The sequence below is a fragment of the Bison bison genome, unplaced genomic scaffold (genome assembly GCF_000754665.1).
Source record: "Bison bison bison isolate TAMUID 2011002044 unplaced genomic scaffold, Bison_UMD1.0 scf7180017864068, whole genome shotgun sequence".
In the NCBI taxonomy this organism is placed as follows: domain Eukaryota; kingdom Metazoa; phylum Chordata; class Mammalia; order Artiodactyla; family Bovidae; genus Bison; species Bison bison.
This window is the reverse complement of record NW_011494640.1, coordinates 1,099,162-1,114,829: the sequence shown is the minus strand read 5'-3', so window position 1 is coordinate 1,114,829 and position 15,668 is coordinate 1,099,162. Positions and strand designations below refer to the sequence as shown.

The following is a 15,668-nucleotide window of genomic DNA, read 5'->3' as shown; positions in this document are numbered from 1 at the left end:
GGCATAGGACAAATGCTCAGTAAGTAGTTTTTATTTAATTATTTAAAAATGTGAGCCATTTCCTTTTGGTTCCATAGTTTTCACTGAGACCCAGACCTTTGAAACTGGGCCCTAGAATTCTGTGGAGAAATCCAAGCTGAGTATCCTTTTGTAGCTACCACTGAACTCCAGACTAAACTGTCATTAAAACTCTGTAGTTAACAGGCAGTTCATGGTGGGTGACTTCTCTCATGGTTCCTGGGTTGTTATTCATCTGCTCTCTTTGTGGTTTAAATGGTATTTCTTACCTACTTTGCAATGTAGGAATGGGGGAAGAACCAAAAAAAAAAAAAAGGCTTCACGTCCTTTTTATAGTACAATCTAAAGTTAAAACAAACAAACAAACAAAAAAAGCCAGTATTGTAAAAAAAAACAACAAGGAAAACAGATACTCATAATTACCTCTTGATAGACTTTTCAGTTTTTCCTCTATTTTTTCTGTCTGGGGATTCATAGTGATTATTTCTTTGTCAGCAGTCAAGATGGCAGTATTAGTGGCCTGAAAGTTGTTGCTACTGCAATTACTTCAGGCTCTGTTCTAGTAGGAGTTAGAAGCTGTCCATTCCTGATGAAGAACTTGAAAGCCTTCCATTTCAAAGTATATATCCTTTTTTTTTTTCCCCTGTGCCTTATGTCTAATTGTTGGCCTGCATTGCCTTAGTGATTTTCATACTTTTATTTACTGGCAAAACTATGCCTTCAAAACTTTTTTGGGGGACCCACTGTATAAAACAGACTAACCTGGGTACCCCATTTTTTTTTTTTTAAGAAAGGGTTTCAGATGGGAGTGGGGATTATTCACTGATGGCAGGAATCTCCACAGAGATGGGAGTGGAAAACCACTCTTGTCTCTGCAGTTTGTCTTTTCTGATCCTGGTTCACAAAGCAGGAACGTTCCTCCTCATTTCACTTATTACGAAGGGACTCACTAACCCTTGCTCCATGATCGCTAGCAGTGTCCTATCAGTGTTTAATAGCACTCTCCTCTCAATTTTTGTGCAGAAGTTTTCTTCCAACTTGGTGAGTTGGCCTGATAAAAATCATGGCACTAATAGAATTGAGTCTTAACACAAAAGCAACAGATTTGAAAAGAAATCAGAGGTGATACAAGATTTCATGTATGGGATGCTTTTTCTTCTCTTGAACAAAATGAGAATGAGTCTTGAGTTCTCCTGTTCTGTAACCAACAGGAGGACTCACAAATGGCAGTGGAAGATACATCTCTGCTGCTCCAGGCGCTGAAGCCAAGTACCGCAGCGCAAGCAGTGCCTCCAGCCTCTTCAGCCCCAGCAGCACCCTTTTTTCCTCCTCCCGTTTGCGATACGGAATGTCTGATGTCATGCCCTCTGGCAGGAGCAGGCTTTTGGAAGATTTTCGAAATAACCGATATCCTAATTTACAATTGCGGGAGATTGCTGGGCACATAATGGAGTTTTCCCAAGACCAGCATGGTTCCAGGTGAGGACTTGGCTTTGGCACTTAAGGTAACCGAAATCTTAATGCCTTAAATTCCATGCCTCAGATAAGGTATACACTTAAGGAAATTGCTATAAAATTAATGAAATGAAATTTACCTTTTGGTATACTTCCTATTATTTATTTTAGAGGCTGTGAGAGCCATCAGATACAAAGTGATTGACAGTAGCCATTTAGTAATCTGGATCACAACAAACTGTGGAAAGTTCTTTAAGAGATGGGAATACCAGACCACCTTACCTGCCTCCTGTGAAGCCTGTATGCAGGTCAAGAAGCAACAGTTAGAACTGGACATGGAACAACAGACTGGTTCAAAATTGGGAAAGGAGCATGTCAAAGCTGTATATTGTCACCCTGCTTATTTAACTTAGATTCAGAGTACATCACACAAAATGCCAGGCTGGATGAAGCACAAGCTGGAATCAGGATTGCTGGGAGAAATATCAGCAACCTCAGATATGCAGATGACACCATCCTTATGGCAGAAAGCAAAGAGGAACTAAAGAGCCTCTTAATGAAAGCGAAAGAAGAGAGTGAAAAAGCTGGCTTAGAACTCAGCATTCAAAAAATGAAGATCATGGCATCCAGTCCCATTACTTCATGGCAAATAGATGGGGAAACAATGGAAACAGTGACAGGCTTTATTTTTGGGGGCTCCAAAATCACTCTGGATGGCAGCTGCAGCCATGAAATTAAAAGACGCTTGCTCCTTGGAAGAAAAACTATGACAAACCTAGCTTATTAAAAAGCAGAGACATTCCTTTGCTGACAAAGGTCCCTATGGTCACAGCTATGATTTTTCCAGTAGTCATGTCCAGTAGTCATGTCTGTGAGAGTTGGACCATAGAGAAAGTTGAGCGCCAAAGAATTGATGGTTTTGAACTATGGTGTTGGAGAAGACCCTTGAGAGTCCTTTCCTTGGACTGCAAGGAGATCAAACCTGTCAATCCTAAAGGAAATCAATCCTGAATATTCATTAAAAAGACTGATGCTGAAACTGAAGTTCCAATACATTGGCCACCTGATACGAGAACACTTTTTAGAAAAGACGCTGATGCTGGGAAGGATTAAAGGCAGGAGGAGAAGGGGATGACAGAGGAGGTGGTGGTTAGATGGCATCACTGACTTGATGGACATGAGTTAGATCAAGCTCTAGGAGATGGTGAAGGATAGGGAAGCCTGGCCTGCTGCAGTCCATGGGGTCTCAAAGAGTTGGACACGACTGAGCGACTGAACAATAATCTGGATCACATGCTGAAACAAGCCTTTTTACCTTTCTGAAAGATTAGCCTGGTGTTCATTAGCCTTTGTTCATGAGACCTCACAGAATGTCTACAGTTCAAGAAAAACAGAAATACTAACACAAAGACGTTTGTACAGTACTTGCTGCTTTAATCACTGTTAAGAATCTTTCTCTCAGAGACACTGTTCACATGCAAGTTTGGATCCTTAGGCTCAGGAATAAGATGTTGCCACCACTTTCCTTTGTTGTTCCCTTCTGTAGAAGTAAGGGTCTGCACAGAGGTTAGAAAATGCTGTTATTTAGCTTTGGTTACTGCTCCCTGTTCCAGTGGACTTCACAGAAAGGGACCTTGGTCCTCAGGAACAGGCAGAGTTATGATGACATCATCCAGCCTTCTCTCTCCCCGTTTCTTTCTCTCCGATGATTCCACTAAAACAATTCCCAAAGAATTTGCCTCCTCTTTAAATTCTACCAGCTTGCTACTGGGTAAGGATTTTTCATATTTAAATCCTAAAGTCCAGATTAAGAGAAAAACATGGTTTTTTAAATACAGTCTTCTGAGCTAAAAAAGGCAAACTGAGTAGCTGCTACTTTAGAAAGATCCTGCACATAGATGACTACTGTTCCACACCATTAATGAATATGTACTACATATGTACTTCATATGAATGTGTGTTGAAGACTAAAATAGGGACCATGGGCTTTTAAGTTTATTGATGTGGTACTGGTTTTCTAAGAGAAAACGTCTGGCCAGGTTCTCCTGGTGTTGTGCCTCTTGCCTTCACCTTCTTCTCTTTTTCTGCCCCACTTTTCATCTCTCCCTCCATCCCACAGGGAAATACATGTCCTGTTGTAATGACATCTACTGGAACTTAAATATAATTTTAAAAGCTTGGTTAAAATAGGGGATACTTCATAGTATAACTTTTTTCCTTTTCAGTAATTCTTCAAGTAAGTGAGCTCAAGTGTTTTATTTAAGTAACAGTTGTGTGTGTGCATATATGCATATGCACACAAATACATATAGCTTCAGAACTGAAAAATTACATAAATTGAGCTAGTCTTTAGATATTTTCCAAGTCTTCCTAAAATGCTGTGATTGCTCTTTTTACTTTGTACTTCAGATTCATTCAGCTGAAACTTGAGCGTGCCACACCAGCCGAACGCCAACTTGTCTTCAATGAAATCCTTCAGGCCGCTTACCAGCTGATGGTGGATGTATTTGGAAATTACGTCATTCAGAAGTTCTTTGAAGTAAGCCTTTGTTCTTTCTGTCTTGTGCCTTTAGAGAATCTCCACAGCATTTTTATTTTCATTAGCTGTTTTTAGAATTGCAATTTCATTCCAGTCATTAAAATGAAGTGTGAATGGTCTTTTTGAAGCACGATTAAATATTTCTCCAGTTCGTTAGCAGAAGTGCATCGTTTAAATAGCCAAGCAGATAATGCTAGTGTATTTGAGAAACATGCTTGTAGAACCACTCTCTTCATTTAGGATCCAGCACAATATCTCTGATTGCCAAAATAGTTTCACTGAAAGTGTCATGTTTGGAGGAAAAAATTTGTGTCAGATAATTTTAGGAGGGCCACAATAAAGTTCTGAAAAAAAATTTAAAAAATGGTTTCCTAGAGAATTATCTTTGAACACCAACTCTAGTGTTTTTCATCATAAACCAGTCATGAGGATTGATACATGGGTGATCCTTCAGCCTTGATTCCTTATTATTCCTATTAATGCAGATAATGTCTACTCTTGTTATCATTGTCTTTGGAAAGGATCAGTGAGATTGTTGGATTAATGTCTATTTCCTCTTCTAAACTAAAATGTCAGAAAGGCACAGTTTTTTTTTTGTTTTGTTTTGTTTTGTTTTTTTACTGACCATTGTAGCTGTGATGTACTACACGGCCGTGGTATCAATAACCCTATTATAAAGCCAGAAAGGAGTGAAACATTGAGATGAAACATTTGGTACAGGGGTAAAATGCGGCAACTCTGCACATTACCTGTCCCTCAACAAGAGAAATTTGTAATCTTCTTACATCTTATTTTTTTTGGTTTTTGTGAAGATTTTTAAAAAATGGCTCACTCACAGTCTTTATCTTCCCAACTTTTCTCATCAAAATCTAAGTTCTTTGACTCTGAATTCTCTAGCTGTGGATTGAGGAATCAGCCTAAATATGACTCTTACAATTTTGACTTTCAGATACCTTTTCACTGCCATTTTGGTCACGTATATGTAAAAACACAGACCTCCCCAACTCCAGAGGTTAATGCAGCTAGGCTGGCCACATGAGCGGTTGATGATAGCAGTACGCTTTGGGACAAGCTGGAGAACTTCTCTGACTTAGAGAACGTCCCTGGACTTGAGTTCCCTTTTATGGAAAATAAGTGGGTTGGGCATTCTTAATCATAAAGTCTCTTATCAGTCTCATGTGCTATTCAAATGAAAGTAAAAAACCAAGGATGGAGAGACATTCTAGGAAGACTTGACATTGTGCAGTCCTACCCCTTGATTTTACCAACTTTCCCCCTGATCCTGTTGACTTGTATAAATAGACATTGTCATTTCTTACAGTAGTATAGAACAGCATATTCAGAAGGAGTGTGCATGTGTGCTTTGGCTTAAACTTCACAAAGTTCAACTTACAGACTCAGACACCTAAAGTGATGTAGGTTTGCTGCAAGAAATCCTTAGATATCCCTCAGACATTGTCTAAAGCTTTAATAATAAAGTGTCTTCCACATGTACTGTTGTTTTTAGAATAAATGTAAATGCTCTTGTAATTAATGGCATATAGGTATATTTAATAGTATTGATGAGTTAAGGGCAACTTTGAGGAATTGCCTGTTTGTTTAGCAGAAACTACTACAGTTGGATATCTGAGTAGTGTTTTTAACATTAAAAAGAGTTCCTCTTAATCACATTCTGATAAGTACTGCCTTGAAGAAACAAAGGGTTTATAAACAAAAGGTTTAGTTAATCACAGATGACAGGGCTAAAAGAGGTATGCCGGTGGTTGATACAGAATAGTGAATGCTTTGCTTTCTCTGGCCTCTCTTTCTACCTAAGTAATGGTGCTCACCCACATGTTGTGTCTAGTTTGGCAGCCTTGAACAGAAGCTGGCTTTGGCTGAGCGGATTCGAGGCCACGTCCTGTCATTGGCACTGCAGATGTATGGCTGCCGTGTTATCCAGAAAGCTCTTGAGTTTATTCCCTCAGACCAGCAGGTAATTGTAAGTTTCCCCTTTAACTTTTCTCTTGGTGTTTCGTGTTTCTTCATGGTACATGTGGTGAACCTTGTAAATTTGTCAGTCTTTAGTTTTCTCTCAGTTTTTCTTCGGTGCTTGTGGCTGCCTTCTGTGCATGGCAAGCATGAATTGTGCAGTGAATTTTGTAAATTTATAGTGGATCAAGTGTCTTGTTAAAACCAGTGGTTTCAAATACTTTTCCTTTTGACCAGAATTAAGTCTTTAGTAGGTGTGATTTTAAAGGTGGGTTTTTCATTTGGCAACAGGTGAAGAAAGTAAAGTTGTCAATTCCTTATACCCAAACTGACCCCAACAAACAAAACTTTTTCCAATATACCTTCTAGTTTTCTTCACTTACACTGTTTATTGAATGAGCTCTTGCCTAAGGCAGCATCAGGTCTGGCACACTGATCTGGTGCCCACTGCGTGCCAGTCGCCAGCACAGAGATGGCCGAGACTGAGCACTGCCCACAGAGCACATGTGGGGAAGGGTGACGTGAGCGCCTGTGCTCACGCCTTTGAGGGGAGACTTTGTAGGAGGAGAAGTCCAGGCTACAGAGGAGGTAGACAGGAAAAAATGGGACAGAAATCTGAGGTGCTGTGTGCTGTGAGTGGGAGCTGACACAGAAAGCGCATGAAGAGCTCACGGCCTCAGAGCTGTCATGGAGGAGGTCCAGCCGGCCCCACACAGACCACGGGGCCGGAGAAGCCCAGCCAGCCCCCAGGCAGGTGTGCAGGCCGCACTGTGTCTGCGGGAGGCAGTACCTCGAGCTTTGGGTGTTGCCCATCTGAAACCTCAGCCTTTGGGCTCTGAATTCACCCAGTCCTTCTCGATGGAGGGGGTGACCGTGGTCTGGCAGTGATGAGCCACTTGCCCTCTCTGAGAACAGAGTTCGGTAATGAGACTCTTTACTCTGGACTCAAGTTCTGAGCCAGACGAGGCACCCACCAACCTCCAGTTCAAAACAAAACACCATGCTGGTGTTGGCGATGGCAGTTGAAGGCTGGGGAGTCCAGAGTCCTTAAGCTGTGAGACTCAGATGGGGCTGACAAGATGCTGGTGAGGGCGGAGGAAATGAAGGGGACACACAGCAGGTTGGGAGTTCATTCCACTCAGTACCCAGCACAGGAGGTACAGCGGGAAGAGGAGGATGTTGTGTGTAAGTGATTAGAAGCAGGGGTTTGTTTTCTCCTAATGTTCAGATCGTTATCAGTTTTAATTTTCCCTGGGATGTTCCAGGATGAAAATATGATGACTGAATCTTTCCTTGTTAATTTTCTTGTTTCTTTTGAACATGGAACTTTTTCCCCTCTCTTGACCATAATGCCTGCTTACTGAAATCAAGCAGGAAATTTTGATTTCCCAGGTATTTTCCACATCTTTGCCCTCTCCCATGAATATGATACATTGTTGTTTTTTTTTTTTAATATTTTACTGTATTTTTTGGTTTGTTTTCTGATCCAGTGGCTACATTGTAGTAGTTTATGTCTCCCTTCTCTTCCCTGTACCCCGCCCCCGCATTGTTCTTTCTACCCTATATATTCCTGAGTATCTTCTCCTGATCTGGTTTCTCTGGGATTCCTGTTCTGGGTCTAAACTACCTTTCCCAGTACAAATAACCTAGTGTTTTCCAGATGTAAGTGTATTTTAGGTGAAATAAATTGATCTCCAGTGGGGTTTTTACCTCTTTGGGCTCAAGAAAATATTCAGGGAAGCCAGTTCCCCTTCATTTTGATTATTAGAACTGGTGCTTTATCTTTATATAAGCATCATCCTCTATTTGTCATTCTCATAATTATGTTTCCATAAGTTACTCTTTTCTGACATTTGATTAGTTTTTTCGGCAAACTGTCCTGAATCTATTGCTTGTTTAGTCCCTGGCAGTGTAGTGTTGAATTTCTTTAATTAGAAAATCTTTTAGTGCTTTTACATGCTTAACGTCTCAAGGATTTAAGACAATTGTATTCGTAAATGTCACCATCTTAAACTGGTTTGCTGTCTCCTCCCATACCGTAAATATAGAGTCAGCACTGTGTAGCTAATATATAGAGATTGTATACAGCAAAGAAATTGGGCAGAAAGTACCAGGGCCCAGCTGTTGTGCAGGTATTCAGCGAAGGAGACCTGAGTCAGCGAGTTTCAGGAGGGCATCCAGTAAAAATCCCAATGGCTCTTTTTTGGTACCCATGTCACCCACACACACATACACACCACATAATGTCTGGTCTTGTCCTGTATTTTTCCCTGACTTTGGATACTTTTCATTAACTGAGAGTACCGTTCCAGCTGATTATGCAGTCAGTCTGGCCTGGTGGAAAGATCATGTTGGAGTCACAGACTCAGGCTAGAGTTCTGATTCAGTCACTGTCTATAGTTTTAACCCTTCTCAGACTCAGTATGTTCATATATTCATATATATGGGTGGAGGAGAGAGTGCAGGGTAATATTTAATTGACCAGTCATTTGCTGACATGATCTGTGTATCGCCACACACAGGAGTCAGATTACTTGGGTTTGAATTGGGGCAAGTCCAGGTCTATGAAATTTAACAAGTCAGCTAATTTTTTTGTGCCTTGATTTCCTCGTCTGTAGTAGTGGCCACTGCAGAGGACTGTCAGACAGATTCATGAGTCAGATCATGTTAAACACTTAGAGGTCTGCCTAGCTAGAGTTGGCTCTAGATTAACTACTGTCATTTTTAGTGATAGGTACTTTACAGGGTTGTCATGGTGACAAATGGTGAATTGTATGTGATAGTCTCTAATACAGTATAGTTGATTTGATACTGGCTCCTTTCTATTTGAAATTGACTGCATTTTTTTGGAACTCCAAGAGGTCTTTTGCAAGTTAGAGAACTTTTCTTAAGACTGGTTATTGTTACAGGAAATTTGCTATCACATGGAAAAACTCCAGTCCTCATTACAAGGTTGTCTGAGTGCCACAGCTGAGATGTCCCACTTTCATTGTCATGGATTCCCTGCTCCGTGCTTTTGTGTTTGGCAAGGAGAATGTTGACTGTCCAGGTTTTTGCTCTCTATGATTCTGGTGGTGCTTTCTTTCCTTGTCTCAACTAGAATGAAATGGTTCGGGAACTGGATGGCCACGTCCTCAAGTGTGTGAAAGACCAGAATGGCAATCACGTGGTGCAGAAGTGCATCGAATGTGTGCAGCCCCAGTCTCTGCAGTTTATCATTGATGCGTTTAAGGGGCAGGTAAGTGACTTAGTAAAGAAATAAGGGAAACAAGTTGATGGGTATTTCCATTGTGAGCAGAGAACACGATGGGAGTGTTCTCAGGGGCTTTTAGTGTATTTTAGATTGCAGTAAATAGCAGTCCTCTTCAGTGTTACTAGGTACTAGCTCTGTGTACCTCCAGCTCTTCCCTTAATTGTCCATGGATCTTCTCTCCATCATTAAAGCAGATGCCCGATCATGTCAGGATGAGATAGTATCATCAGAGTTGTGAAGTCTTATATTTGAAGAGTAAGTTTTTTCATTTGGTTAAGTACTATTTATCTTGATAGTTAAAAGTTTTTATCATGTTTTAAAATTTAGGTGATTTACAAAACCAGTCTTACAGGTTATGTGTGACTATATATATCTTTAACAAGGTGTGGGACTTCCCTGGTGGTCCAGTGGTGAAGACTCTGCATTTCTAATGCAGGGGTTGACTGAGGCCCTACATGTCTATCTCCCCTCCATCCCTCCCTGTCCCCCCATCTTAAGAAAACACCAAGGTGCTTCTTAATTTTGGGGTGTTGGTTGGGGCAATGATCAGGTTGGTTTGAACTCTGTTAAGTGGCGCCCAACCAGAACTAGCTTCTGATTTTGCCTGTTTATTGTGTATCATAAGAACCAGTGTGCTTTTAGCACCAGCTTCCAAGCAGAGTTGATATTTTGTCATACCACAGCTTTTGTTGTTGTTGTTTTTGAAAAGGAGGGGAGATTGGAAATATCAGGTAAATTTTCAGGTATAGTCATGTGAACTCCTAAAGCCTGTATCAAAATGGGATTTTAGAATAGTTTAGGTTTTGCAGTTTGCTCAATTACAGCAATGGTTAAGTAGAGTACAGACACTGAAAGTGAAAGTCGTTCAGTCATGTCAGACTCTCTGCGACCCCATGGACTGTGCAGTCCATGGAATTCTCCCGGCCAGAATACTGGAGTGGGTAGCCCTTCCCAACCCAAGGATCAGACCCAGGTCTCCCGCGTTGCAGGCGGATTCTTTACTAGCTGAGCCACAAGGGAAGCCCAGACAGTAACTTGGGATTATTTGGGATTTTCTGAGTTATTTAAAAAAGAGTACCTCTGTTTAAGACCTTTTTTTGTGTGTGCTTGAAATATACAAAAAAGTAAGCGGGTTAAGTCACCAAAGCGGGGGGAATATTTTCAAGGTGGAAAATGCCAGTGAATTGATAACCAGCATATATAAAGAACTCTTAAAATCAAAGAGAATAATACAAGTTAATTCAGAAATGGGCTGAAAGCCTGAGTAGACAGAAGAAACATGAAAAAGTAATCCCATTAGTAATCATGAAAATGCAAAATAAGACCACAAATAGTAGATCATTTTCTTTGGTTTTTTTTTTGGCCATGCCACGTGACATGTGGAATCTTAGTTCCTCAACCAGGGATCAAAGTCTTGAAGTTCAGCATTCCCGGCGTAGGTATATACCTGATGAAATATTTGGTCATGTATACCATGAGATATGTTTGCTGCTGCTGCTGCTGCTACTAAGACGCTTCAGTCGTGTCTGACCCTGTGCAGCCCCACAGATGGCAGCCCACCAGGCTTCCCCGTCCCTGGGATTCTCCAGGCAAGAGCACTGGAGTGGGTTGCCATTTCCTTCTCCAATGCATGAAAGTGAAAAGTGAAAGTGAAGTCGATTAGTCGTGTCCAACTCTAGTGACCCCATGGACTGCAGCCCACCAGGCTCCTCCGTCCCTGGGATTTTCCAGGCAAGAGTACTGGAGTGGGGTGCCATTGCCCTCTCTGACGAGATATGTTTAGACATGTTTAAAGCAGCATTAGTCTTCTAATAGGAAAAGACTAAATAAGCTAGATGTCTATCAGGAGAGGATCAGGCCCCCCCCCCCCAAAAAAAAAAAATCTTTCTCGACTTTATGCTATACAGATAAACAGAATAAATGATAGAAGCTCATAGTATTATAAGTAAATATTTGAATCACTATGTTGAGTGAAATAAGTTCTAGACTGAGTGTTTACCATTTTTATAAAGCTAAAATTGAGCAGAACAGCAGTGTGTCAGGTGTATAGCTGTGCACATGGAGCTGCGTATAGAGCACCTAGTACTGTGACTGACACTTGGTGAACATCTAAGACCCCATGAATGGTAGCCCACTAGGCTCCTCTGTCCGTGGGATTCTCCAGGCAAGAATACTGGAGTAGGTAGCCATTTCCTTCCAGGGGATCTTCCCAACCCAGGGATCAAACCTGGGTCTCCTGCATGGCAGACACATTCTTTACCGTCTGAGCCACTAGGGAGCGTATTAAGTGTTCTCATCACTACTGTCATTATTCTTGACAATAAATTTGAGGTGCAGATGCTCCAGGTCATTCAGGTAGGAAGGGCAGAGTTGAGACTGGGTCCTTTGAATCTGAAGCCTGTGTGTTCCCCTTGTTCCAGACTCAACAAAAGAGGAATCCATTCTTGCTGGAAAACACCCCAACTCAATTCAGAACATTATCCTGTGGTTATGTGAAAGCATTCAGGCTTTGGTCCAAACCCTTTTTCTGTTTTTAAAGCCATCATTTGACCCTGTGGACTCTTTAACTGTGTTTTCTAGGACCTTAATTAATTCTCTGTTCCTTTCTAAAGAAACTTTTTGGGAAGGTCCTTCTTAGTTTTGGGTTTGTATAAATCTATGAATTCTTGGAATGGGTTTAAGAAGTTAGAGTTTATCCTCATTTGTCCATACACACCTTATTATTTGCAGAGAGAACTTAAATGCCATACTTAATAATTTGGACTTGTAGTCAGAGTAGGAAATAATATCCTGGCTGTGTCATTTACTGTCTGTAAGTCTTTAGGCACATGATGTAAACTTAGGCACTTTGGTTTTCTCATCTGTATACCAAGAATAATCATGACTGTCTTTCGAGGTCATTGGGAAAATTAATGAAAAAATGTATACAAATAATGCTGAAGTATTGAAAGTGGCACCTGTTACCTTTGGTTTTCTTGTCTGTGTTGGTCTGCCCTAGGTGTTTGCTTTGTCCACGCATCCTTATGGCTGCCGAGTGATTCAGAGGATCCTGGAGCACTGTCTCCCTGACCAGACACTCCCTATTTTAGAGGAGCTTCACCAGCACACAGAGCAACTTGTACAGGTAGTGGAGTTGCCGGTAGAGTAACTGTGAACACCTGGGGGCTTATGCATTTTTTCAGCACAGGTTTCTTTTCCAGAAGGGGTTAATGTGTTTAAAATGCCCATTGAAGCTCTGGGAAAGTTTTCATTTATACCAGCCTGGTTCATCTTTTATGAATATGGATGATGAGTAGAACCCTGCCCTTGGAGTTGAGATCTACCTCTGAGGCATCAAGAGATCTGCCAGGAACTGTCAAAAACCAGAGCCCTGTGGTGGATTAAGCTCGCTGCGGCCACTTAGGCAGGCCATGTAGTCTGTCAGTTTCATCTTTTCAAATGAACTAAATGGATTAGTTGATTTCTGTGGTTTTTTAAATTTGTCTTGCTTCGACTAAAATTTTCTCCCATATCATACTGTTTGAACACTTCCTTCATGTAGTATGTTGTCTTAAAGCAATTTTTGGAGTGGTGCTTGTTGCTTGTTTTGCTGAGAGATGTGAGATTATAAATGTATTAATATTCATTGTAGAAAAAATTGAAAGTTCAGAAAGGAGCAGCAGAACACAAGAAATGTTCCATAATCCTGCTGTCCAGAAGCAGACACATTTGGCATAGGCACTTTTTAAAAAAAGTATTCTTTGTATGCACTTAATTTTTTACATCTTACAAATAAATATTTGTGCCTTTGGAATTCCTTGCTCACACACTTACTCTTTAAACACGCCTTTCACTTTAGATGGGTGTCTCCAGTATACGCTTGTGGTGGTATTTAGTTAGGTGATGCCAGTGTTTCCAGTTTTTCTTTGTTACAGACAGGTGCAGAGACCCATTTGTCCATTTGTTAGAAAAAATAGCTCTTTATTTGGAATCCCTGACTAGGACCTTTTGGCATAAATACATATAGAAACATTCCATTGTCTAGTAATGATGTGCTCCTGTTTTGTAATGATAGGGGAAAATTGTCACTACCTGTCCATTTAAAAAATTCCATATGTGTTCTTTAGTATTCAGGTAAGCCATCATGGTGTCAAAGGAAGATAGGTGTTGATTAATGTCAGAATTTAGGTAGCATAGAGCTTGTTTATATAAATTAAAAATTTTCTGTTGTTTTTGAAACAGGATCAGTATGGAAATTACGTAATCCAGCATGTATTGGAGCATGGTCGTCCTGAGGATAAAAGTAAAATTGTAGCAGAAATTCGAGGCAATGTACTTGTGTTGAGTCAGCACAAATTTGCAAGGTATGTGCTTTGAATTACACAGACTGTTTTCCAGAAGAAATGATTAAATAGTATTTCAGGTCTAGAGAAATTGTCATACTGTTTTCTTCTTCTTCTTATTCTTCTTTTTAATGTTTATTTTCCTTAAAGTAATACATAGCTATTGAGTTCTACTGCAAAATATGAAACATAAGACGTCTCTTAGTGGGCTCCTTACTTCCCTAGAGTGAGCCACTTTGAAATCTGGGGAATTTGTTTCTAAAGCACATACATTTTGTACTTTGGTAAACTGGGTATTTCATGAATTTACTTTTTTGGAATTGTGAAATGTTCTTTACTTAGTTTCCTCATTGATACTGGAGTTAAAAGGAAGGTAACCATATCTTTGTATAAGGCCTTCATATTCTTCAAAATCTCTTTTCAAGTCTTCATATCATACCAGCCCAATAATTAAATGTATTAGTTATTCCCAGGTTGTGAAAGATGTTTTAGGTAACTTATAAGTAGCAGAGATTGAAGAAGAAATTGATGGCCCTCCAGTGGGTTAATGATCTGCTCTTCTGAGTAGAGTCTGTGTATCTTATCTTACGTATAATATAGTTCTCTGTATTTTTTGGAATATTTTTCTTCTCTTGTTTTTAAAGTAAATTGCAGGGCAGGTGTGACTCCTACAGCCTTGATTTTTAAATTGTTCACTTTTAATTTATGAAATCTTATTACAGCATGGAAAATAGAGACAAAAAATAAAAGCACCCCAGATCCAGTGTCTCAACACCCTGACCACATTAGGATCATCTCCTAGACCTTGTATTGGTTTTTATGGACTTTTGCTAGGATTAGGAAAATAGAAGACAGAACCTCTTAGGTCTCTTTTTGGGGTCACAGTCCTATTTACTGTCTTGTTCAGTGTATTTAATGTCTCACCCTTGTATAGTGTTAAGTATTAGGGTTGTGGTCTGATAATAAGTGAGTAGCTATTTGGGGCCCAACTCTCTCATGTATAACAACTAATAAATTGTTGACAAAATGCCAGAAACTACCTGCAGATATTAGATGGTGACCAGGAACACAGCGATAACCAGAAGTGAGTAGAGGAGGTTGTTGATACTTGAAAGAAGGTTCACTGCATTGGGAAAATTTCCTCCTCCTCCTCCCACACCTCCTTTTTTGGGAAAGTCGGGAGATACATAATTGACAGGTAACATTGTGCAGGTTTTAAGTGTACAACCTGTTGGTTTGATACATTTATATGTTGTAATATTCCTACAATAACTTTAGCTGTTATGTCACATAATTATCATTTTTTGTGTTGAGAACCATTAAAAATCTAGTCTGTTAGTAACTTTGAAATTTATAAAAGGTGTTGTTGACTATAATTAGGAAAGTTTTAGTCTGTAGGCTAAGTTAGGATAGAAAATCACTGGTGTTCCGAGAAGGCAGTGACAGGGGAGAAATTCTGGAAAGGAAGAGAACCAGGGAGGCGGGGGGAGCCTAAATTTAAACTTTGTACATCTGGTTCACTCCTGAACCAAACTGCACAGGACGAACCCAAGGCAGCCCTACCAAGGCCGAAAGAATGTAGTGGGGATTTCGTCTGCTGCTTACTGCTTGGGAGAGGTTTGCAGTTTCCCCAAAAAGAGGTTAGGAGAGTAATACTCTTAGGAATATGACAGAACTCAGGGTAACAGTGCATCATTTGTCATGTCTAGATAACAGAAAAATGTGACCTATACTCAAGAAGAAAAAATGAAAATGGAAAAATCCCCAGTGAATATAGTTCCATACCACCCAGATGTTGGAGTTAGCAGAGAAGGGTTATAAAGCATTTTATAAAGTATATAATTTTATAATTATATATAAGTATATAAAACTATAATTTTTTTTTTTATATATATAGGTCTTTAGTTTCTTTAGGTAGATATATTCCTAAGTATTTTATTCTTTTCGTTGCAATGGTGAATGGAATTGTTTCCTTAATTTCTCTTTCTGTTTTCTCATTATTAGTGTATAGGAATGCAAGGGATTTCTGTGTGTTGGTTTTATATCCTGCAACTTTACTATAATCATTGATTAGTTCTAGTAATTTTCTGGTGGAGTCTTTAGGGTTTTC

The 15,668-nt window shown here is 40.0% G+C and overlaps 1 protein-coding gene across 2 annotated transcripts in view; it reads left to right on the top strand.

Annotated features, from left to right (window-relative positions):
- The window catches only part of PUM1 (pumilio RNA-binding family member 1), a 127,192-nt gene that overhangs the window by 102,629 nt on the left and 8,895 nt on the right, over positions 1–15,668 (top strand). The window contains exons 13-18 of one of the 2 annotated variants that reach the window (XM_010836883.1): positions 1,230–1,497; positions 3,883–4,012; positions 5,859–5,993; positions 9,084–9,221; positions 12,235–12,360; positions 13,458–13,579. In XM_010836883.1, coding sequence (XP_010835185.1) covers positions 1,230–1,497; positions 3,883–4,012; positions 5,859–5,993; positions 9,084–9,221; positions 12,235–12,360; positions 13,458–13,579 — 919 coding nt within the window. The remainder of the gene's footprint in view (positions 1–1,229; positions 1,498–3,882; positions 4,013–5,858; positions 5,994–9,083; positions 9,222–12,234; positions 12,361–13,457; positions 13,580–15,668) is intronic. The other variant, XM_010836882.1, reaches the window with a different exon arrangement.